Source organism: Carcharhinus amblyrhynchos, chromosome 13 (genome assembly GCF_965287045.1).
Source record: "Carcharhinus amblyrhynchos chromosome 13, sCarAmb.v2.hapA, whole genome shotgun sequence".
Lineage (NCBI taxonomy): Eukaryota > Metazoa > Chordata > Chondrichthyes > Carcharhiniformes > Carcharhinidae > Carcharhinus > Carcharhinus amblyrhynchos.
The window spans coordinates 7,910,973-7,936,776 of NC_137336.1; the positions used below are offsets into that span (position 1 = coordinate 7,910,973).

A 25,804-nucleotide genomic window follows, 5' to 3' on the forward strand; every position below is an offset into this window, starting at 1 on the left:
GCTCTGCACTGTTCAATCACAGAGACCGGATGGAGGGTAGCTTTATCACTGGCTCCTGTGTATAAATAGTTCTGCAATAGTAAATCCTCCTGACATAACCTCAGTAAACAGGTGGTGAGGAAATGCACTGTTGTGCCAGGTTGAATTCGAGGAGAGTGTTTGATCCCACCCCACTCTCTGTCACAGTCAGTGTCCCAATGTCCATCACAGTCAGTGTCCCAATCTCTGTCACGGTCTCTGTCACGGTGTCCCGCTCTCTGTCACAGTCTCTGTCATAGTCAGTATCCCACTCTCTGTCCCACTCTCTATCCCACTCTCTGTCACAATCAGTGTCCCAATCGCCATCATAGTCAGTGTCCCACTCTGTCACAGTCTCTGTCATAGTCAGTATCCCATTCTCTGTCCCACTCTCTATCCCACTCTCTGTCACAGCTTCTGTCAGTCTGTGTCCTGCTCTCTGTCATAGTCTCTGTCACGGCCTCTGTCCCATCCCGGGCCAGTCGCTTTCCTTGGGCTGACCTGGGAGAAAGCTGCTCCGACATCGGCAATGGTGATCCCAGATATAGGTTCATCCAGGGTTTCCGGTGTGGAGGGTAAGCAGTCACTGACCTCTTGCTCAAAACGGGTGTAGAATGCATTGAGCTCATCAGGGAGGGGTGTATCGGAGCCGGCGATTTTACATGCCTTCATCTTGGAGCCTGTTATGTCTTGTAGACCTTGCCATAGTTGGTGGGGGTGGGTATGGCCAGCCTGGGACTCTAGCTTGGTCCGGTATTGTCTTTTGGCATCTTCGATGTGATCGCAAAAATCAATGTGAGCGTGACTGAACACTCTTCTTAAGATTAATTTGTTTTGGGAGGGTAAATATTTTCAGGATACTGGGGAGAACTCCCCTGCTAATAGATTCCTACAATGAGGTGGTGCACAGGAAGAGACCATTCAGCCCATCACACCTGGGACTCTTTATAAATAATGACCGAGGAAGGTGTTTGGGTTCACCTGAGAGAACAGGCGAGACATCTATTTAATGTCTGATATGCGAGTCAGTGCCACCAATGGCCTCAGTACAGCAACAGCCAAGGATTTGAGTTTGAGACTGCGGAGTGGGGCTTGTTCCAAAAGCCTCCTGACTCCGAGGTAAGGGAGCTGACAGCCAGTGAGCCAAGCCTGTCAGGCCGACATTCAATTATTATCATTATTTCACAGTCACAGCTTCTTTCAGATGCGCCCACGCTTCACAGATGCACCAATTCCATGGTTATTAACTCAATGAGCTGTTGAATGCGGAGCCGCATTTCTTCAAGTATATGTACTTAACCCAGCTGTCAAGTGGTCATTAAAGCTTCCAGTGGAAGTTGTTTAAAGGACAACACAGCTGCCTTGTTCAGAGATGTCTGCCATCTCGTTTATAAGAGATCTTTGGTCTGTGCGCAGTCAGGACCCTGACCTTCTGGTTGTTTGTCATTTTAACACACGACCCTGCTCCCATGTCCACAGCTCTGTCCTTGGCCAGCTGCAATGTTCCAGTGAAGCTCAACGCAAACTGGAGGAACAGCATCTCATCTTCCAACTCGGCACTTTACAGACTTCCATTCTCAACATCAAATTCAACACCTTCAGATCATTAGCTCTACCCCACCTCGGACCCTTTTCATTTTATTTAATTTTCAATTGTTCTCTACCTTTTATTTCTTTATTGTCTTTCTTTATTTTTCTTCCTCCTCTTTTCTCCTATTTTATCCTCCCTTTCCTTACCATTTCTCCCCTTTTTCTCAATTTTACCTCTCTCCCATCCATCCCCCCTCTTCCCCCACATTTTCATCTGTCACAGTTTACCCTCTGATTTCAGCTTCACTGCCATTTGGCCATTCACACCTTCTATTCTCTCTATGGATTGCTATGAGCAGCCTTTCCCTTTTGTTTTTGTGGCTCTGACTCATCTTTCATTCCCTCCCACTTTTAGCTTTGACAAAGTGTCTTCTGGACTTGAAATGTCAACTCTTTTCTCTCCTTACAGAAGCAGGCAGACCTGCTGAGATTTTCCAGTGTTTTCTCTTTTGCTTCTTGAGGGGTGATGTGCAGGGGACATGTAGCATCCAGAGGGCCTTGGGTTGGGGACCCCACTGGCTTGCTAACCATCTGGGAGACAAGAGGCATTGATTTTGCCCATGGTTCAGCGAGTGGACATTCCTTCTCTTCCTCAATGGTAGGAGCAGAACTGGAAATCCTCATCAGATTCCCACTCCCTCTAGAGTGGAATGATCTCTTTAACATCCTCCAGTCCTCATCTCAAAGGGGCTGAGATACAAAAGTATGTGGGGAGGCGGGGGGCTAATTGTGAAGAGGTCAGACCTCCATTGGAGTAAATCTGGATGACAGACCTCAGAAAGAATTGGCACACCTCGGAATGGACATGTTATTGGTTCATCAGAATGACTCTAGCACAAGAAAGGGATACACCTGGGAAGCCAGATTAAGTAAACTTGGCTTGTATTTGGTTCAACGTATAATGATGATATAAGCAACGTGTTTAAAATGATATTTGGGATTTGCTCGGCGAAATTTGTTGGGTGGCACGGTGGTTAGAACTGCTGCCTCGTAGCGCCAGGGACCTGAGTTCAATTCCAGCCTCGAGTCACTTTCTGTGGGAGCTTGCACATTCTCCCCGTGTCTGTGTGGGTTTCCTCCGGGTGCTCCGGTTGCCTCCCACAGTCCAAAGATGTGCAGGTTAGGTTGATTGGCCGTGCTAAATTGTCTCTTAATGTTAGGGGACAGGCAGGGTAAATATGTAGGGTTATGAGAATAGGGCCTGGGTGGGGTTGTGCTCAGTGCTGGTTCGATGGGCCAAATGGCCTCCTTCTGCAATGTAGGGATTCTATGATTCTATGAAATACAGAGCAACTGTATCAAGAACAAGGAGGCAGAATGGGTGCTGTTGAAACTGTCAAGACTGAGATTGATGGATCTTTGCTGGGGAAGGGTGCTGGGAGATATGGAGATGGATGGAGGTGAGGTACAGATCAGCCCTGATCAGATTGAATATTGCAATAGCATGGAGGGTTGTGTGGTGTCTGTGTGGAATCTGCAAGTTCTCCCCATGTCTGTGTGGGTTTCCTCCACTTTCCTCCCACATTCCAAAGATGTGCGGGTTAGGTGCATTGGCCATGCTAAATTACATAAGAACATAAGAACATAAGAAATAGGAGCAGGAGTAGGCCATCTAGCCCTTCGAGCCTGCCCCGCCATTCAATAAGATCATGGCTGATCTGTCGTGGCTCAGTTCCACTTTCCCGCCCTCTCCCCATAACCCTTAATCCCCTCTCTCATCAAAAACCCATCAACCCGCGTCTTAAAAATATTTAGCGAGGCAGCCTCCACCACTTCAACAGGCAGAGAATTCCAGAGATTCGCCACCCTTTGAGTGAAGAAGTTCCTCCTCAACTCCGTTCTAAACCGCCCCCCCTTTATCTTGAGGCTGTGCCTCCTAGTCCTACTGTCCTTCCTGAGCGGGAAGAGTCTCTCCACCTCTATCCTATCCATCCCATTCATCACCTTATACGTCTCAATGAGATCTCCCCTCATTCTTCTAAACTCTAACGAGTACAAGCCTAGTTTATTCAGCCTCTCCTCATAGCTCAACCACCTCAACTCCGGAATCAGCCTAGTAAACCTCCTCTGCACCCCCTCCAAGGCCAAAATATCCTTGCGTAAGTGCGGCGACCAAAACTGCACACAGTACTCCAGCTGCGGCCTCACCAATGCCCTATACAGCTGCAGCAAGACACCCCTACTTTTATATTCAATCCCCCTCACGATGAAGGCCAGCATCCCATTCGCCTTCCTGACCACCTGCTGCACCTGCAAGCTGGGTTTTTGCGACTCATGCACAAGGACCCCGAGGTCCCTCTGCACCGTCGCCTGCTGCAGTTTTTCTCCACATAAGTAATAATCCTTCCTACCATTATTCCTACCAAAGTGGACCACCTCGCACTTGCCAACATTAAATTCCATTTGCCAGTTCCTGGCCCATTCGCCCAGCCTATCTAGATCCTTCTGCAGACTCTCCACACCCTCCGCGCAATTTGCCGTTCCACCAATCTTGGTGTCATCAGCAAATTTCGACACCCTACACTCGGTTCCCTCCTCCAGAGCATCTACATAAATTGCCCCATAGTGTCCCGGGATGCATAGGTTAGAGGGATTAGCGGGGTAAATATGTGGGATTACAGGGATGGTGCCTGGGTGGGATTGTTGTCGGTGCAGACTTGATGGGCTGAATGGCCCCCTTCTGCACTGTAGGGGTTCTATGATTCTGTGAATGGCCTCATTTGCTCCCGATGAAGGCTTCATGGTTGGGAAGGGGCACTGGAAACAGGTTGCAGAGTGGCAGAGGATTCACAATATCCAGTGCAACAAATTGTAAGTTTTTAAATCCCTTGGCAGGTGTTTGAAAGTCATGACATTGATAGCAACATGCATACCACGTCCCGTTATAAATCTATTAAAGCCTTCCAGTCAATCTCATTGGCCACCAGAGCTAATATTGTCCCATGGACATCACTATTATATCCTATTTTGATATGGCTGTAATCAAAGACAGTGGGTCCTAGAAAGACTTGGCGCGCCACACATTCTCAGTCCGACCTCAGTCCCAGATCACCTTGTTCTAAAACAGTGCATACTCTGTCCATTTATAGCCTGTGTACCATAATATTATCTTCTTCTGAATAGTTACGATCAATAACGTGCCTACCTTTCAATCACAGGGCACCACTACTCCCAACTGTGTTCTTTACGCAATCGCTCTTTAAACAAATAGGGATGTGGACATTTCTGACAAGGCCAGCACTTATTCCCCATTCGTAAGGCGGAAACTAGAAACAGGAGTAGGCCGTTCGGCCCTGCGAGCCTGCTCCGACATTCAATATCCTCCCCCCTCCATCACCACCACCTTCTCAAGTTACTCTGTGAGAAGGTGGTGGTGAACCCCTTCTTGAGCCTTTGTGGGTAAACCCACTGTGCTGACAGGGAGGGAGTTCCACAATTTTGGCCAAGCGATGATGAAAAGAACAGTTAAGATATTTTCAAGCTGGTATGGCGTGCGTGATTTGAAATTTCAGGTGGTGGTGTTCCGATATGTCTGCAGTTCTTCTCATCTAAGTGGTAGAGGTTTGAAGGTGCTGTTGCAGAGGGAGTCTTGTCCAGTTGTTGCAGTGAATCTTGTAGCTAGTACACACAGCCACCACTGTGGTGGAGGGAGTGAATATTGAAGGTGGGGAATGGAGTGCTGATCAAGCGGGCTGCTTTTTATGTTTGAGCTTTTTGAGCGTTGCTGTAGGGAATGTGCCCACGTGACAGAGGGACTAAGATACTTCTGGACAATTTCTCCATCCTCTCATTGATTTTGCTGTTTAAAAGCTTACGCAGACCCAGGGAAATGAGACTGCCTTTCAGTTTAATGTTGAAGTGGCTCCTGTTGTAGGATGATGGATACAGTTCAGCAGGATTGAAGAGTTCATACATTGGTGAACCGAAACGCTACAAATCCACGGTGTAGGTACAAGCTCGGAGCTGTCTCCGTGCTGGCTGGTACACACGGCTCTGTCCAACACTAGACTGACTGTGGGTGCAGATCATGTGCTCTCTTACATCACTGTGTGGGTGGTACTCAGCCCCACATTAACCCTATATGTTCCAAACCCTAATACAACAGCTGTGAAGGCTGAATGGTTAAGGCATTGGAATCAAAATCAAGTGAGGCTTTCTGGAGCTGGTTCTAACCCTGCTCACTGCGAGCCTGACTAAAACTTTGTGGACAGCACGATGACAGAGTGGTTAGCACTGCTGCCTCACAGTTCCAGGACTTGGGTTCAATTCCGGCTTTGGGTCAATGTCTTTGTGTGGAGTTTGCACTTTCTCCCGTGTCCGTGTATGTTTTCTCCGGTTACTCCGGTTTCCATCCACAGTCCAGTGACAGTGAAGGAACGGGATATATTTCCAAGTCACCATGGCTAGTGGCTGGGAAGAGAATCTCCATGTGGTGGCAATCCCAGATATCTGCTGCCCTTCTACTTCTAGAAGGTAGAGGTCCCCTCAGCCGTCCAGTTAGATCTATCCTCCTGCTCAATCCCCATTGCCGTGGACATTTAGCCAATTCCTTTCTGCTTCAGGGACTGTGTCCCAGATCCTAACATTGTGTGACTTTGTCTCGATGGTGCATTTGCAGACAATCTGTGGAATGACCAATCACTGGAAATAGATCCGGACCTCCCTCCGGGGTGGAGAACAATCCGGGACACGAGTGGAACCTACTATTGGCATGTACCAACTGGCACCACACAATGGCAGCACCCAGCGTGCACCTCAGATATCAGCCTGGGCTCTGAGAAGCTCTCAACAGCCCTGTCACCAACCCTGGAGCACAAGGTGAGTGAGAATGGAACGCTCGGAGAGCAAGATCCCCATTTTAATCTGCGGTGTGAGCAAATCTGTGTGTGTGTGTGTGTTCCAGTGTGAATGTATGTGTGCATGTGCCAGTGTGTACATATGTTCATATATTCATATGTAAATATGTGTCTGAGTATATGCATCAGTGTGTATGCTCATGTGTTAGTATGCATACCAGTGTGAATGTATGTATTTATTTATGTGTGTTCATGTGTGAGTAAGTGTCTGCGTCAGTGTGTGTGTGTGCAAGTGTGAGTGAGTGTATGTGTGTGCATGCACATTTTGGGTATCTGTGTGTGTGTGTGTGTGTGTGCAGGTGTGTGTGTCATTGTGCGTGTGTGTATCATTGTGAGTGTGTGTCATTGTGACTGTGTGTCATCGTGTGTGTGTGTGTCATTGCGACTGTGCACATGAGCTGTAAGAGTGCGTATATGAGTGAGTGAATTTGAGTGTGCGATGGTCGCTGTGAATGGTGTGAGGGAGTGAGTATTATATTCTCCGGGAATGAGTGTTATATCAGCATTTCTGAGTCTAATCCTCCTGTTTCTGACTCTCCCAGGCTGTTGTCCCAGGCGCTGCCGCAGTTAATCGTGTCTCTCGGGCAGGCAAGTTTGAGAGCTCGATGCCTGCTTCCTCATCAATAAATCTGGGGTAAGGCAGCGTTATCCCGTCTCCTCAGCTGGGGAAGAGGGTATTACTGGATCGATATTCCAGCTTTTCTCAGTGAGGGAGCAGTGAGAGAGCCCTTCAGTATCGCTGCCCTGAATTCAATTAAATTAACTGACAAATTGAATCAATGTGTCCCCTATAACACATCAAATATCAGCTTTAGCAATGAATCACAGACTGCAGTATCCAGTCTGTTGCAATGCTGGGTGACATATACTAAGGCAGAGCACCTGGACACCCTGTGTTTGAATGTCACACCTTCCACTGAATTGGAAAACCACAGAAACATGGACAACATACAACACAGCACGAGGCCACTCGGCTCATCGTTGCCATGTCAACCGAGAAAGCACTACCCCGTCTAATCCCACTTTCCGACGACTCCTTGCCTGTAACCTTGTAGGTTACTCTCCCACAAGTGGGGACAGGGGGAGACATTGTGGTAATGTCGCTGAGCTTGCAATCCGGGAGCCCAGGCTAATGCTGTCTGGGGACGTGGATTGAAATCCCACCTCGGCAACCGGTGGAATTTAAATTCAATCAATAATCTGGAATTGAAAAGCAGTGGCTCTCAGTAACGGAGACCGTGAAACCGTTGTCGGAGAGACCCCGCTGGTGAAATCCGCTGGCCTTTCCTGGTTTGGTCTGCAGGTGGCTGTTCACTGAAGTAGCTTAGCAATCCGCTCAGCTCACAGGCAATTAAATTTGGGCACCCCACTGGGAAAAAGATACGAAAGTCTGAAAACACACACCCAAGAACAGCTTCTTCCCTGCTGCCATCAGACTTTTGAATGGTCTGATTACTAAGCTGATCTTTCACCTCGCCCTGTTGATTACTGTAATGCTATATTCTGCATCCTCTCCTGTCCTTTGCCCCTATGTACTCTATGAATGGTATGCTTTATCTGTTTAGCAAGAAACAAAACCTTTCACTATATCCCAATACATACGACAATAATAAATCAATCAATCAATCAAAAGCTGGCCTTGCCAGCGATGCCCAGACAAGAATTACTTCTCAAAAAAATGTGTATGATGTGGTCCCATCTCTGTCAGTCAGAGAACGAAACACTTTCTCCTCAACTCCCTCCAGCCTTTCCATCGATTACTCAATGTCCTCTCCTCATGGGAATTGCACTTTCCCATCTGATTTATCTAGACCCCTTGTAATGCTGTGCGCCTCAGTTATATCTCTCGTCAGCCTCTTTATCCCACGGCAAACATTCCCAAACGACGGTCCAATTTTCTTTTCTGAAATGCAAAATATCACTGACGCTGGAAGTCTGAAATAAAACCTGGAAATATTCAGCAGGTCAGGCGAGAGAAACAGAGTTAACCTTTCAGGTTGGTGACCTTTCAGCGAACTGGGAAACTTGAGAAATGGATTTTGAGCAAGAGAAGGTTGGTGGGGAAGGGGTGATGGGGACAGGGGGAGAGTTAGTGGGGAAGGGGAGGGGTTGGGGGGGCCGGTGGAGAGCAACCTCTCCAATCTTTTCTCATAGCGAAAATTCTTCAGTCCTTGAAGCATCTGTATAAACCTTCCCTGGTGTGGTCACATAAGAACATAATAAGAACATAAGAAATAGGAGCAGGAGTAGGCCATCTAGCCCTTCGAGCCTGCCCCGCCATTCAATAAGATGATGGCTGATCTGATCTTTCTTTAAACGTGATGATCCCTGAATGATTACTCATCCGGGGTCCAAGACTCTCAGAATCTTGGTAAAACTACGTTCCTAACATTATTTTAATGCAATTAATTCAAAGCAACACACAGTTCCAACTCCCCAGTCTATTTCAGGGTTTATTTCTCTTTAATCTCCCGTGCTCAGTCTTTGGGGGTTCCTGTCTTCACTCCACGGGTAATTATTTTTAAAGCGGAGCTTCTGAAAGGGTCCATCCACTCTGTGCCTCTGGGATCAGAGACCTCAATCAGCCCATGGCAGGAAAATATAGAATCCTACAGTGCAGAAGGAAGCCATTCGGCCCATTGCTTCTGCACCGAACACAACCCCACCCAGCCCCTATTCCCATGATCCCATGCATTTTTCCTAGCCCTTCTGATACTAAGGGGCAATTTAGAACCTAACCTGCACATCTTTGGACTGCAAATCTATCTAGTTCCTTCTTAAAGATATATGTTTCCACAGCCCTCTGAGTGAAGGAATATATCCTCATCTCAGTCCTAAATGGCACAGCCTGTCTCCTGAAACTGTGCCCTTTGTTCTAGACATCCTGCACGAGTTGAGCAACTAATCCAGGCTGACACACCCGATGCCAGCGCACAGGGAATGCTGCACAGTTGGGGCTCTGTCTTTCAGATGAGATATTAAATCGAGATCCTGTCTCAGGTAGAGATAATGGACCACGTCTTTTCTCAAAGAAGAGGAAGAGAGTCCTCCCCAGAGTCCAAGGACAATATTAATCCCTCAGTCAAGATCACAAAAACCTTATCATTATTATTGCTGCCTGTCTCTTCATTCATGCAAGAGATGTGGGCGTCGCTGGCTGGGTCAGCATTTAATGCCCATCCCTAATTGCCCTTTGAGAAGGTGGTGGTGTACTGCCTCCTTTAACCGCTGCAGTCCATGTGGTGTAGATGCACACACAGTGCAGTTAGGGAGGGAGTTCCAGGTTGTGACCCAGCGACAGTGAAGGAATGGTCAACATGTTTCCAAGTTAGGATGATGAGTGATTTGGATGGAACCTCCAGGTGATGGTGTTGCCAGGTATCAGCTGCCCTTGTCCTTCTAGATGGGAAAGGTTGTGGGTTTGGAAGATGCTGGCAGGAATTTTATCAGCGCATCCACCCCAGAATCAGAGCGGGCAAGACTCGCAGAACAGCATTCTCCGTTGGCCGTGGGTGGAATCTTACAAGCTTCAGGCGGGCGAGGTGGTACAGTTCCGGACGCTGTTTAAGGAGCGCTGTTGGGTTCCTGCACTGCATCTTGTAGATGATACACACTGTTTGCTGTGCAGAGATTGGCTGTCCCCTTTCCCACATTACAACAGAGACTACAATTCAAAATTGTCCGTTATGTGTGAAGCATGTCGACTCATTCACTGGATGTATGGTGGCACAGTGGTTAGCATTGCTGTCTCACAGCGCCAGGGATCCGGGTTCAATTCGGGTCACTGTCTGTGTGGACAAACAAAGAACAAAGAACAAAGAACAACACAGCACGGGAAACAGGCCCTTCGGCCCAACGAGCCCGCGCCGCCGTCCCACTGTCTCAGTGACTTATTCATGATTTTAGTCTACACCTAACGTGCGAGGATCAGGGAGGTCCAATTTAGGGACAATTTAGTACCCAATCAATCAGCCTAAAAGCTGGAGTGTGTGCATTCTCTCCGTGTCTGCGTGGGTTTCCTCCGGGTGCTCCGGTTTCCTCCCATTCTCCAAAGATGTGCGGGTTAGGTTGATTGGGTATGCTAAATAGCCAATTAGTGTCTAGCTAGGATAAATGCATGGGGTTATGGGGATAGGGCCTGGGTTGGATTGTGGTTGGTTCAGACAGGATGGGCTGAATGGCCTCCTTCTGCACTGTAGGGATTCTATGATGTGCAGAATATTGTTCAAATACAAGCCTTCCTTTCTTTTAAGAAGAAGTGCTCCATTTGGGACACCCTGAGATTATGCGAGGTTTTATAGTTCAATCTTTACCACTGATTTCTCAATTCAAATGGTTCATTCCTCAATAATACTTTCCTGTGTTGCAGAGCTGAGCTCCCGTGGCAGGACAGCAGCCTTCAGCTCAACAGTGATCCAGACTCAAAGGTACAGCCAGCTTCTGTCTCCTTTTTTTTATATGGGGAGCTCTCCAAAGTGTAATCGTATGTATAATTTACACACGGGACGATAAATTGGCCCGGATTCCCAAAAGAACTGTAATCCGATCCACGTTCACCACCACCACACTGATGACAAGCTCAGTCGAAGCAACTTCTCTCTGAAGTGCTGGATTCTGACAGTTCGCCGCCCGTGTAAAAGCCCATCTTTGTCATCTGGAATACTGTCTACCTTATCCGAGGAAAGATATCCTGGCATTGGAGGCAGTCCAGGGAAGGTTCACTGAGTTGATCCTGGATATGGAGGGATGAGAAGAGGTTGAGTAGATTGGGTCTGTGCTCATTGGAGTTTAGAAGAATGAGAGGTGACCTTTTTGAGACACACAGGATTCTCGGGGGGGGGGGAGGGGTGGGGTTGACAGGGGAGATGTTGAGAGGTTGTTTCCCCTTGTGGGAGAGTCTAGAACCAGAGGGCAGAATCTCAGAATAAGGGACTGCCCATTTACGACAGACGTGAGAAGGAATTTTTTCTTGCAGGGGGGAGCGAATCTGTGGAATACTTTACTGCAGAGTGTTGTAGAGGCTGGGGCGTTCGGTATGTTCAAGGCTGAGAGAGACAGATTTTTAATCAGTGAGGAAATTGAGGGTTATGAGGATAAGGAGCCAAGCGGAGTTGAGGATTATATTAGATCAGCCATGATCACATTGAGTGGTGGAACAGAATCGATAGGCCGAAAAGCCTACTGCTGCTCCTATGTCTTTATGATCTTATGCTATTGGCTTCATTCTATCTCTTACACAAGGTATCACAGTATAGCTTCACTGACAGAAGGGAAAATACTACAGTGTTTTTTACTAGTTATATTTCTAAACTGAAGGCCCCAAGGGGTTTTCTCACAGTGGAAATGGAATACAAGTGTGTGGAGGTTACATTAGAGTCCCACAAAGCCCTGGTCACACCTCCTCGAGAGTGACTGCCTTCAGCTCTGGCCACCAGGAAGGTGATATTGGCGTTGGAGGGGACACAACACAGATTCACCAGAATGATCGTAGAGTCATAGAATCTCTACTGTGCAGAAGGAGGCCATTCGGCCCATTGAGGCTGCTCTGCTATTTCAGGGCTAAATGGGTGAAGTTGTGAGGAGAGGTTTCAGAGCTTATTCTCATATAGGCCTTCAGAAGATTGGGGGATAATCGAACTGAACTGTTAAAGATACGTGAAGAGTTTTGCAGGATAGATACGGACTATTTCTTCTGGTGGGTGGGGTGGGTGGTGAAGGGGGCTGTGGGGGTGGGTGGCAGTGGAGTGGGGGGGTCGGGGGGAGTCCAGAGCAAAGGCAAAATAAACTTAAGATTCACTTGGAGTGATGTCAAGGAGCACTGTTTCATACAATGGATGCTGGAATCTGCATTACTCTCTCTCACAAAACTGTTGGGACTGACAGTCAACTGAAAATGTCTGAACTCAGACTGATAGATTTTTATTAGGGTTATTAAGGGACATGGGAAATAGGAAATATCAGGAAGAGCCTGCTCCATCATTCAATTAAATAACGGTGAATTCTACTCAATGCCATTTTGCTCCCACTATCCCTAATCTTTTTATTAACTAGAAATCTATCGATCTCTGCCTGGGACACACTCAATGGCTGAGCTTCCACAGCCTCTGGGGTAGAAAATTCCAAAGATTCACCACCCTCTGAGTGAAGAAATTCCTCCTGAGCTCAGTCCTGAACAACCTGCCCCTTATCCTGAAACTGTATCCCTGGTTCTCGATTCCTTCCCCCAGCCAGGGGAACATTCTTCCTACACTTACCCTGTCGTGGCCTGTAAGAATTTTGTGTGTTTCAGCGAGATCGTCTCCCTTTCTTCTAAACTCTAGAGAATTCTGACCCAGTCTCCTCAATTTATCCTCATAGAATAATCCTGCCATTCATGAATTAGGTGAACCTTTGTTTCACTCCCTCTGTGGCAGGTATAATCCTTCCTTAGATAAGGAGGGCAAAACTGGATTCTACACTCTGTGGAACCACGACAGGTAGATAAGAGTTGATTTGATTTGATTTCGATGTGTTTTATTATTGTCACATATATTAGCATACACTGAAAAGTATTGTTTCTTGCATGCTATATAGACAAAACATACTGTTCATAGAGAAGAAACAAGAGAGTGAAGAATGTAGTGTTACAGTCATAGCTAGGGGGTAGAGAAAGAAATCTTAATGCAAGGTAAGCCCGTTCAAATGTCTAATGGCAGCAGGAAAGAAGCTGTTCTTAAGTCGGTTGGTACATGACCTCAGACTTTTGCAACTTTTTCCTGATGGAAGAAGGTGGAAGAGAGAATGTCCGGGGTGCATGGGGGGGTCCTTAATTATGTTGGCTGCTTTTCTGAGGCACTGGGAAGTGTAGACAGAGTCAATGGATGGGAGGCTGGTTTGCTTGATGGACTGGGCTACATTCAAGTTGCGTCTTACTCTTCTAAACTCTAGTGGATACAAACTTAGCCTTTCCAACCTTTACTCCTAAGAAAACTAACCTATTCCTGAGCTCTAGCTGGTGGGGAGAACACCAGAATATTATGAACTGTATATGTTGATGTATTATACTGACTTTACAGGCTTGTGTGGAGCATAAACTGTGTCCTAGAGCAGTGAAGCTGAATGTCTTGTGTGGTGTAGTCAATGGAATGTGGCTCACTGTGGCATTTTCTAACTTTTGCTTCCTGAAGGAGCTAGTTTAATATAATATTTCCTCAATACCTAATAGTTTTCATTGTTGCTGCTCACTTTTTCTTTTATTACTTAATATGTTTGACAAATAAAGTTTAAGTTACAGTGATGGTATTTCTGGAGTTCTTGTGAGAATGTGTCATTGTCTGACATGTAGCTGCTGCTGCATAGTTGGGAAATGTGGTAGCTGATTTGCACGCAGCAAGATCCCACAAACCGCACTGAGATATTGTTTTGTGTGACGTTGCTTAAGGGATAAATATTGGCCCAGGACATAACTCTCCTAGCCTTCTTCGAAACAATGCCACTGGATCTGTTAAACCCATCTGAGAAGGTAGACAGGGTCCTCGGGTTTAACGTCCCATCTGAAAGGTGGCATCTCTGACCGTGGAGGAATCCCTCAGTGGTGCTGGAACGCCAACCTAGATTTTGTGGTCAAGTCTTCAAGGTGGAGCCTTGAATCCACAATCTCGTGACTTAGAGGAGAGTTACCCAGTGAGCGATGGCTGACACCTTCAAGAAGTTAATTGGAGAAGCGATGGCCTAGTGACATTATCGCTAGACTATTAATCCAGAAACTCAGCTAATGTTCTGGAGACCTGGGTTCGAATCCCGCCACGGCAGATGGTGGAATTTGAATTCAATAAAAAACAAATCTGGAATTAACTGATGACCATGAAACCATTGTCGATTGTCCAAAAAACCCATCTTGTTCACTAATGCCCTTTAGGGAAAGAAACTTGCCACCCTTACCCGGTCTGGCCTACATGTGACTCCAGATCTATAACAATGTGGTTGGCTCTCAATTGCCCTCTGAAATTGCCTAGTAAGCCACTCAGTAAGGGCAACTAGGGATGGGCAATATATACTGGCCAACCAGCGACACCAATGTCCTGCAAATGAATAAAAAAATGAATCCCAAACGTCAAAGTAGATGGAGATTTGGGTCCTGGTCACTCTTGCTTTGCTCTTGCCTCACTCTTGCCTCCAAATTTGTAATTCTGATATTAAAATAAAGCCCACATCAGTGTTACCTCATCACACTTCTTCTTGGTGTGATTCCTTTGCATATTGAGGGAACAGAAACAAACCTTGTCCTTTTTCTGGCCCAGGGATAGAATGCAAGCATAGCCCTCTGTGGAATTTGATGTTGGTCTCCTGTGCTTTCTCCTTTATGCAGTGCTTTGCAGTGAGGTCTCTGGGTTGGGTGGAGATTCCAGAAGAGGATCTGACTCCGGGGAAAAGCAGCATTGCCGTGAACAACTGTATCCAACAGCTCTCCTACAGTAAATCAGAAGGAAGACCGAGTGGGCTAGCCTGGGGAGAGGTGGGTTTACTCACTGATGTTGCCTCGCAGTGCCACTCCCCACTGATTGGTGTAAAACTTTCAAAGCCTTTGATAGAAATTGTGTTAAACTGGAGTGGACTCGAGCTCTGGGGACATTCCGAACCCTGAAGTATTATACGTTCATAAGAACAGAAGATATAGGAGCAGAACTAGGCCATTTGGCCCATTGCAACCACTCTGCCATTCGATCATAGCTAATATGTTCCTCATCCCCATTTTCCTGTCTTTTCCCCATAACCGTTCAACCCATTACCAATTAAAAATCTGTCTAAGTTCTCCTTAAATTTACTCACTGTCCCAACATCCTTTGGGTCTTTGGGGTAGCGAATTCCACAGATTAAAACTCTGTTTTAAATTTGCTACCCCCTTATCCAAACACCATGACCCCTCGTCCTCGAATGCCCCACCAGAGGAAGTGTCCGCCCCACCTTGACTTTATCCGTATAATATTGAGGTGAAACTACTCACAACCAGTCCCCAACATGTTGTACTTGGCTGGTGAGGTAGTGTAGTGCTCAGCTGATCTAGAAACTTGGAATAATAAATCCAGAAAACGGATTGCAAGTTCCATTGTGGATTTGAACTCAGAATGCTGGAAATTAAAAGCCGCCTGACTGCTCTCTCTCTCTCAGCTGGATGTTGACCAAGCTAGTGGTACAGTACGAAACACTAATACTGTTCTTGATCATGGGTTTATTGACAGAATGCAGCATTAGAAATGTCTGCTTTCTAACAACAGTGACCCAGCAATCACTCCTCGAATAAAAACAAATTTACAGCTCCTTAAAGGAATACGGTGAAATAACTCCGCCAAGGCTGGTGTCCCTCCACCAAATCCGGATTTATTTACAATAGCTACTAATATTCGGAGGGTAGTTCCCAGTACAGACTGTACACCCTGAGTGCCTGTAACGCCAACACTCTGTATTATCTGCAGGCTGCCCAGAATGGTCAGCATAAACTCAATCAGGGAGCTCATACTCTAACAGGTCCAATTCACAGACCTCGTTAAAGTAATTAAAAATGGCAACAGAATACAAAACATTAAAGGAAATGTGTCTAATTCAATTAAAATGTTTTTTTTTTCTGGGGCTGATGCATTCCCATCCCTGTGGTGCTCACCAATCATGAGAGGCCTCAAGCGTGCTGGCAGACCCCTCATTGTTCCCCCTCCACGGGCACCTGGGCAGGGACGTACCTGCAGAGTCGGGGCAGAAAGGTGGATCTCGCGGCTCCCCTGTCAGCTGCCTGGAGACGTGACCTTGGCCTGGAGCAGACCCACGAGGAGATCCTCCCCTCCATCGTCACCGCCCCCCCCGCCTCCCCCCTGCACTGGATGGATGAGTATTCAATTAAACAAATCTCTTCATCTGTGCACCTTAACAATGTAATGAACAAAAAAGAACATACCGTTAACCCAGGGCCCAGCCTGCACCACCACACCAACATGGCTGACTCTTAGCTGCTCCCTGAGGCGGCTCTACAAGTCATTCAGTTGTGTGAAAAACTGCCGCAAAGAACTCACCAACACCATCTCCTAGGGCAAACAGGGATGCGCAATAAATGCCATGCCTGCCAGTGATGCCACATCCCCTTATTTTTGTTTTAAACAATTATTTGATCATTGGACAGAGTGCGATATAAATCTCGCACTTTCGATGTGATGGAACGTGCTGGAAACACTTGGTGTCTCCGGAGAGGGTGAAAGAGACTGGGGGTGGGATTCTCTGGCTGCGCTCACTCCGAAACCGGAGAATCCCGCCTGAGGTCGCTGGACCTTTACATGGTCCACCCCCCCCCACAACTGCCCGCTGGGGGTCCTGTGGTGGGCGGGACAGGAGAACATTCCCCTGGAGTTTCCAGGTCACTGTTTCACTGGATTCAGGATTGCGAAGCTGTGAATTCACAAGCAAACAATTTATCACCATCACCCCAGACCACAGCCAAGGGTCAGAAGGGGTTTAGACAAAGTGAACTGCGCACAATTCGATTGAAATCGCTGAAAATTAAATTGAGAAGAAAGTTAAGGAAGATCCCCATCCTTGAAGAGCCTAACTGGGGCCAGTTAGAGACAGCAGTGGGAATTTGTGTGTGGAGCCGGAAGAGATTGGAGAGGCATTGAACCAATATTTCTCTTTGGTGTTCACGCAGGGGGACATAAATGTAGCTGTGGAGAACACTGGGTTACAGGGTTGTAAACTGGACAGTATTGCAGTTGATAAGGAGGATGTGCTAGATATTCTTGAGGGTTTGAAAATAGATAAGTCCCCTGGGCCGGACAGGATTTACCCTAGGATTCTCTGGGAGGCAAGAGAGGCGATTGCAGAGCCTCTGGCTCTGATCTTCAGGTCGTCGTTGGTCACAGGTATAGTGCCGGAGGATTGGAGGATGGCGAATGTTGTCCCATTGTTTAAGAAGGGGAACAGAGACTTCCCCGGGAATTATAGACCGGTGAGTCTTACTTCTGTTGTGGGTAAGATTTTAGAAAAAATTATTAGGGATAGGATTTATAGTTATTTGGAGAGTAATGAATTGATTGGAGATAGCATGGTTTTGTGATGGGTAGGTCGTGCCTTACTAACCTTATTGAGTTTTTTGAGAAAGTGACCAAAGAGGTGGATGGGGGTAAGGCAGTTGACGTGGTATATATGGACTTTAGTAAGGCGTTTGATAAGGTTCACCATAGAAGGCTTCTGCAGAAAATGCAGATGTATGGGATTGAGGGTGATTTAGGTAATTGGATCAGATAGTAAGTATTCGTCATGGAGTTCAGTTACGAGTGGTGTGCCTCAGGGATCTGTTTTGGGGCCACTGCTGTTTGTAATTTTTATAAATGATCTGGATGAGGGTATAGTTGGGTGGATTAGTAAATTTGCTGATGACACCAAAGTCGGAGGTGTGGTAGATAGTGAGGAAGGGTGTCTTAGTTTACAGGGGGACTTGGACAAGTTGCAGAGCTGGGCCAAGAGGTGGGAGATGGAGTTTAATGTGGAAAAGTGTGAGGTAATTCACTTTGGCAGGAATAACAGATGTGTAGAGTATAGGGCTAATGGTAGGACTCTGAATAGTGTGGATGAACAGAGGGATCCAGGTGTATGTGTACATAGATCCCTGAAAGTTGGGAATCAAGTAGATAGGGTTGTTAGGAAGGCATACGGTGTCTTGGCGTTTATTGGTAGGGGGATTGAATTTAGGAGCCGCAGCGTCATGTTGCTACTGTACAAGACTCTGGTGTGGCCGCACTTGGAGTATTGTGTGCAGTTCTGGTCCCCACATTATAGGAAGGATGTGGAGGCTTTGGAGAGGGTGCAGAGGAGGTTTACCAGGATGTTGCCTGGTATGGAGGGGAGGTCCTATGAGGAGAGACTGAGGGATTTGAGGTTGTTTTCGCTGGAAAGAAGGTGGCTAAGAGGGGACCTTATTGAAACATATAAGATGATTAGAGGTTTAGATAGGGTGGACAGTGATAGCCTTTTTCCTCGGATGGAGAAAGCTAGCACGAGGGGGCGTAGCTTTAAATTAAGGGGTGGTAGTTATAGGACGGATGTCAGGGGTAGGTTCTTTACCCAGAGGGTGGTGAGGGATTGGAATGCCCTGCCTGCTGCAGTTGTAAATGCGCCTAGTTTGGGGGCGTTTAAGAGATCCGTGGATAGGTTTATGGATGGAAAGGGTTTGGTTTAGGTTAGAGGGTCATTGCTTTTTAACTGGTCGGCGCAACATCGTGGGCCGAAGGGCCTGTTCTGCTCTGTAATGTTCTATGTTCTATGTTCTAAAACTCATTGGGAGCATGTGGCTCCGAGCTCTGTATTACAAAACTGATGTGGAGATGCCGGTGTTGGACTGGGGTAAACACAGTAAGAAGCCTCACAACATCAGGTTAAAGTCCAACAGGTTTATTTGTAGCAAATGCCACTAGCTTTCGAAACTGGCTATTCCTTTGTCAGGTGGAAGGAATAGCCAGTTCCGAAAGCTCGTGGCATTTGCTACAAAGAAACCTGTTGGACTTTAACCTGACGTTGTGAGACTTCTTACTCTGTTTACAAAATGGACACAGAGGCACTGGAGAAGGAGCAGTGAAGGTTTACAGGATGATAACAGAACTGAGAAAACATTGAAATTCTTTTCTTTGTACAAGAAAAGGGGCTAAGAGTAATGTGAAAATGATTCAATGTTTTGATAAGGTCAGAGATAGGGAAGATGTCTCTACTTGTGGGAAAGATCAAACTAATGAATAAACTCGAGAGTTCATGGAATCATAGAGTCCCTACAGTGCAGAAGGAGGCCATTTGGCCCATCAAGTCTGCACCGAAAATAATCCCACCCGGGTGTTATCCCTGTAACCCCACATACCCTAGCTCGTCCTGCCAGTAAGAGGCAATTTAACATGTCCACCTAACTGGCACATCTTTGGATTGTGGGAGGAAACTGGAGCACCCGGAGGAAACCCACACAGACATGGGGAGAATGTGCAAACTCCACACAGACAGCCAACAAAAGTCGGATTTGAAGTTGAGTCCATGGCATTGTGAGGCAGCAGTGCCAACTGCTGTGCCACTGTGCCGCTCCAGTTGAGATATGTAATTCTGCGAAAAATACTTGGTGGTTTCTGGCTCTTAAGAATAAGGAATAAGAGAGTTGGGTAACTGGTTGGGTAAATGAAATTTCAAACTGGGTGAATCGACCTGGGGACAGGGGGATGTCAGACTGGAGATGGGGATGTCAGGATGAGGACAAGGGATGTAAGGATAGGGGCAGCAGGATGTTAGACTTGGTATAGTGGGATTTTAGGATGGATACACTGGGATGTTGTGAAGGGTACAGCTAGTTGTTAGACTTGGTATAGTGGGATTTGGAGATGGATACATTGGGATATTGTGATGGGTACAGCGGGATGTCAGACTTGGTACAGTGGGATTTTGGGATGGATACATTGGGATGTTGTGGTGGGTGCAGCGGGTTGTTAGACTTGGTACAGTGGGATTTGGGAATGGGGATACACTGGGATGCTGTGTTGGATAAACTGGGATATTGGAATGAGTACAATGGAAAACTTGTGGACAAGTTTGTTTGGTTGAATCTGATCATTGAGACTTCTGACGTTCCTCCTGCAGGGTCAGGATATGGTGATGATTCTCAGGAAGGACACTCTCAGCCTAGTGGACCCTGTGGACCACAGCTTGATTCATTCTCAACCAATCATCAACATTCGAGTGTGGGGTGTTGGTTGTAACAATGGCAGGTGAGTTTGGACTTTCAATCCCTTTGCATTCTCGGGGGGCAGGAAGGAGTTTTGCTGAATGGACTGTGCAGATATTTCAAATAGGAACTGTTTCTGAGAGGCTAATATCCCTTGTTGTGTTTTGGGATTTGGGGACATTTATTGTCCATTAAAGTTTTGATCAATTTACTTCAGTGAGCAACCAAAGCAACCAGAATGTGAACCACAGTCTCAATCAGTTCAATTAACTTCAACTTGGCAAGCGTAGAGGGCGGGCGGCACTTACAATTGAATTAAGGCTGAAAGTTTGAACTCTCAACTCAACACCTCTACAGTTGCAGTGATCTCAGTGTCCCATCCATTGCCACTTAGTGATGAATGTCAATGAGCAATGAGCTGGATGTATTGTCGAGATGATCGCACATTTTATATATAGTAAACATGTTAAAAAGCTGCAATCCCGATCTAATTACCTCCCTCCCAGGCTCAGTGAGTTAATGAACTGCTCACTGGGTTTCTTCATGGGATGTGGGCCTCACTGGCAAGGCCAACATTCTTTGCCCTTGAACTGAGTGCCACATTTTTCTGGCTCTGGAGTTGTATGTCGGCCAGACCGGGTGAGGATGGCAGATTTCCTTTCCTAAAAACATTGATGAACTGGATGGTTCCAGCCAATGACAGCTTTGTGGTCACCATTACTGAGACAAGCTTCCAATTCCAAATTTTATGAATTTAAATTCCACCAGCTGCCTTGGTGAGATTTGAACCCATGTCCCCAGATCATTATCCTGGCCCATGGATTACGAATCCAGGACAACTACATCACCACGTGACGGTACAACTGCGCCACCATCTCTCCAACATGATTGTGGATTGGTGGGTTACGGGCTCAAAACCTAATCTGTGTCATAGAATGAATCCTAGGCCTATAATGTTATAGATTTCATAGAATCCTACAGTGCAGAATTGGCCCATTGAGTCAGCACCAACCACAACCCTACCCAGCCCCTATCCCTGTAACTCCATGCATTTCCCCTAGCTAGCTCCCCCGACACTAAGGGGCGATTTAGCGTGGCCAATCCATCTAACCCGCACATCTTTGGAGTGTGAGAGGAAACCGGAGCACACGCAGGAAACCCATACAGACACGGGGAGAATGTGCAAACTCCACACAGAAAGTGACCCAAGCCAGGATTCAAACCCAGGTCCCTGGCATTGTGAGGCAGCAGTGCTAACCATTGTGTCACTGTGTCGCCCTAGTCAATGTGAGGGTAAACTGACAATTTACTCTCAGTACTTCTGGGCTGGAAGAGGGGGTGGTGGAGTGGGGGTAAACTCACCCTCTGTAGCTACGACACAGCACCAGGAGTTGAGGCTGAATTGAGATTTCTCTTTGACTGTCGAATAGCCTTCATGATCCCATGTAAGGAACAATCTACCTGAATCAACAGATGAAGAACACAGTGGGTGCTCAGGGAATCTTAACCCCAGCAAGGAGTTGGCTAGGAGCCAGGGGTATACCTGTTTGAAAGATGCGTTGTTTTTTAACCAATGTGAATGGAGATTGTGGGGTGGAATGTTCAAAGAAGATGGAAGAAATGATCCTTTTGGCTGATGATCTGCCCAACATCGAGTGGGAGATCATGGAGAGCGCTTGGAACAATTCGGTTGTTTGCTGGTTTGACGTTTGCTCACTCAATGATTTTCACCAACTTGTCGCTTCCACTGGGCCTTATTTATAAACACAAAGGATCATGGGAACAGGAGGAGGCAGTCAACCCTCGAGTCTGATTCGCTGCCATTTAATGAGGTCACTGATGTCCATGTTTCCAGGATAGTGCACAGTGGGACCCAAAAGAAATGAAAGGGAACCTGAACAGGAGAGAATAGCCGCTCCCAGCATGCTCATGTTAAAGGGTACATTGGCTAATCTGAATCCCAACTTTAGCGACTCGATTTGATTGCGTTAACTTCAGTACCCGGACTTTAAGTTGTTAAAGAGAGGTTGGACAGGCTTGGGTTGTTTTCTCTGGAGCAGAGAAGGCTGAGGGGTGACCTGAGTGAGGGGTTCACGATTATGAGGGGCACGGACAGGGTGGATAGGGAGCAGCTGTGTGCCTTAGTTGAAGGGTCAGTTACGAGGGGACACGAGTTAAAATTGAGGGGCAGGAGGTTTAGGGGGGATTTAGGGGAGAAAAAGTGTTTCTCTCCAGAGGGTGGGGTGCGCTGCCTGGGAGGGTGGTGGAGGCGGGTCACCTCACGTCCTTTAAAAAGTGCCTGGATGAGCACTTGGCACGTCATAACATTCAGGGCCATGGGCCAAGAGCTGGCAGGTGGGAGTAGGTGGGCATCGGTGCTGAGTCGATGGGCCAAAGGGCCTCTTCTGCATTGTAGCATTCTGTGAGTTAACAAGAATCTATCAATCATGTTTTTGCATGTTCATTTTTCCCCATCCCAGCTTCAACAGGTTATTCTACTGGGGGGGTGGGGAGGAGAGAGTTCCAGTATTTTATTACTCTTTGTGGGAAAAGGTGCTCCCTGAGTGATGTGGCTGGAAATTTAAGGTTGTCCTGGATCCTGTTCTAGATTACACCCCGTCCCTCCCACACCCTGCCACTCCCCCCACCCCCGTCCCCCCCTCCCCACCTTGACCCCGACCCCCACCGGAGGAAAGAGTTTCCCTCTGTTTACTCTGTCGAATCTTTAATTAGAGCCTCCATGTCTTGCTATTTTATACTGGGATGAATACAGAGTCTCGAGGTGTAATCCCTTTAGGCCCTTCTGGTGAAGGTTAAACTCAGAGAGCTCCTGTAAAAGGCAGGACCCATTATATTCATAGAATCCCTACAATGCAGAAGAAGGCCATTCAGCCCATCAAGCATACACCAACAACCTTCCCACCCGGCCCCTATCCCTGTAAGCCCATATATTTACCCTGTTAATCCCCCTGAGACTTATGGACAATTTTGCATGACCAATCCCCCTAACTTGCATGTCTTTGGACTTTGGGAGGAAACCAGAGCACCCGGAGGAAACCCACGCAGGCACGGGCGAAGAACATGTAAACTCCACACAGACAAACCCAAGCTGGGAATTGAACCCAGGTCCCTGGCACTGCGAGGCAGCAGTGGTAACCACTGTGCTCCCATGCTACCCTTCATTTGAAAGGAAATTTAAAATCTACACCATCTGCCTCCTGCTCGGTATAAAGGTAGAAAATGCTGGAAAAGTCCAGCAGGTCTGGCAGCACCAGTGGAGAGAGAGAAACAGGGTTAAAGTTTCGAGTCTGTGTGACTTCTTCGGATTAGGAATCAGTCACAAGTTTAAAGCTTGCTCACGCTCCTTCTCTACTCAATGCAAACTGCAATCCCTTCCCCCACTGCCCGCTTGCTATTTGATTACCCTGATGTCTGTTGCTTTTAGCAGTCCGTGTAGAGAAGTGGTTGAAGGTCAGATCTGTATTATCCAAACACTGCTTGGATTGAAGGACACGCATCCCCAAGTGGCCGATGACTGAGGGACATTAAGGCTTTGCTGAATCTGACCTTGGCATCTCTGATAGCCATCCTGAATCCTTGAGCAGAAAACCTCTCATTCATTCAACTCCCTGAGAGGACAGGCGGAAATCTTTTCACTCCAATCTCGCTGCAGTGTATGAAATAGCACAGGGTGGTGCTGAAAGAATCTGATTGATAGGGACGTGGATCAGCAACAAAGGAATGGGTCAGATACCAGAGGGAGGTTCTCCACACAGAGGGACACCTGCCTGCAATAGCCTGCTGGGCTGGAAGGGATAATAAGCTGAAGGGACAGAGCCCAGTGGGAGAGTTGAGAGGGTTGGGTATTGGGGGGGCGGTCAAGGGGTAAATTAAGGGTGGGCGCGAGGGGGTTAGGAGTGAGAGTTAAGGGGCTGGAGGAAGGGACTTTGGTACATGAGTTCAGGGAGTGAAGGGAAGGGGTTTGATGGGGGAATTGAGGGAGTGGAGGAGGGGGTGTGCTGGAGGAGTTAAGGAACTGGATGGAAGGAGTAACATGGATGAGTTGAGGGAGTGGGGGAGGGGGCTTGATGGGAAGTTATGTGCAACGTATAAAGGGAGAGTTGAGATATTGGAGGGAGAGGATTTGGTGGAAGAGTTTGGGGACTGAACTGAGAAAAATCAATCCTGAAAAGCGTTCTGACTGTTACTATGTCCATATGAACCCTTGTATCTCGATTCCTCGATGTTGGCCTGTACTGGGTTTGTTATCATAGACCCCGACTGATCCCCTCAGTGACTATAAACACTGAATAATCCACACGCTATCTATAGCTACTTAACCCCAGTGGACACCTCTCCTGTCCTCATTTGATTATCTGTAATCCTCATTATTCATGTTGCTGTTTGACCTCCAGGAGCTTTGATGGAAAGCTGAGCTGAGCTTTGTATTTATCAGTTACAATGAAATTGATTTGTCAGGACTGATCTGTTAGTGACTCTCCAATATCGGATAGAGCTTACCATTCCGCACTCACTGCATTTTAATTCCAGATCAGAGGTGTCATGGGACTCAGGGCTTTTGAACTATCTGGAGTCAAGAGAATCATTGAATACTGCATCAGAGACCATTCAGAACATAAGAACATAAGAAATAGGAGCAGGAGTAGGCCATCTAGCCCTTCGAGCCTGCCCCGCCATTCAATAAGATCATGGCTGATCTGTCGCTGCTCAGTTCCACTTTCCCACTTTCTCCCCATAACCCTTAATCCCCTCTCCTATCAAAAACCCATCAACCCGCGTCTTAAAAATATTTAGCGAGGCAGCCTCCACCACTTCAACGGGCAGAGAATTCCAGAGATTCACCACCCTTTGAGTGAAGAAGTTCCTCCTCAACTCCGTTCTAAACCGCCCCCCTTTTATCTTGAGGCTGTGCCCCCTAGTCCTACTGTCTTTTTTGAGCGGGAAGAGTCTCTCCACCTCTATCCTATCCATCCCATTCATCATCTTATACGTCTCAATGAGATCTCCCCTCATTCTTCTGAACTCTAACGAGTACAAGCCCAGTTTATTCAGCCTCTCCTCATAGCTCAACCTCCTCAACTCCGGTATCAGCCTAGTAAACCTCCTCTGCGCTCCCTCCAAGGCCAAAATATCTTTGCGCAGGTGCGGCGCCCAAAACTGCACACAGTACTCCAGCTGCGGCCTCACCAATGCCCTATACAGCTGCAGCAAGACCTCCCTACTTTTATATTCAATCCCCCTCGCTATGAAGGCCAGCATCCCATTCGCCTTCCTGACCACCTGCTGCACCTGCAAGCTGGGTTTTTGTGACTCATGCACAAGGACCCCGAGGTCCCTCTGCACCGTCGCCTGCTGCAGTTTTTCGCCATGTAAGTAATAGTCCTTCCTACCATTATTCCTACCAAAGTGGACCACCTCACACTTGCCAACATTAAATTCCATTTGCCATTTCCTGGCCCATTCGCCCAGCCTATCTAGATCCTTCTGCAGACTCTCCACACCCTCCGCACAATTTGCCGTTCCCCCAATCTTGGTGTCATCAGCAAATTTCGACACCCTACACTCGGTTCCCTCCTCCAGATCATCTATATAAATGGTAAAAAGCTGA

At 47.1% G+C, this 25,804-nt stretch overlaps 1 protein-coding gene across 1 annotated transcript in view; it reads left to right on the forward strand.

The window, feature by feature from the left end:
• Positions 1–547: 547 nt before the first annotated feature.
• Positions 548–25,804, forward strand: part of apbb3 (amyloid beta (A4) precursor protein-binding, family B, member 3) — a 73,479-nt gene continuing 48,222 nt past the window's right edge. Inside the window, exons 1-6 of the mRNA XM_080201204.1 lie at positions 548–593; positions 6,227–6,426; positions 7,007–7,098; positions 10,834–10,891; positions 14,812–14,958; positions 20,091–20,218. Of these exons, the coding sequence (XP_080057330.1) occupies positions 548–593; positions 6,227–6,426; positions 7,007–7,098; positions 10,834–10,891; positions 14,812–14,958; positions 20,091–20,218 (671 nt within the window). The remainder of the gene's footprint in view (positions 594–6,226; positions 6,427–7,006; positions 7,099–10,833; positions 10,892–14,811; positions 14,959–20,090; positions 20,219–25,804) is intronic.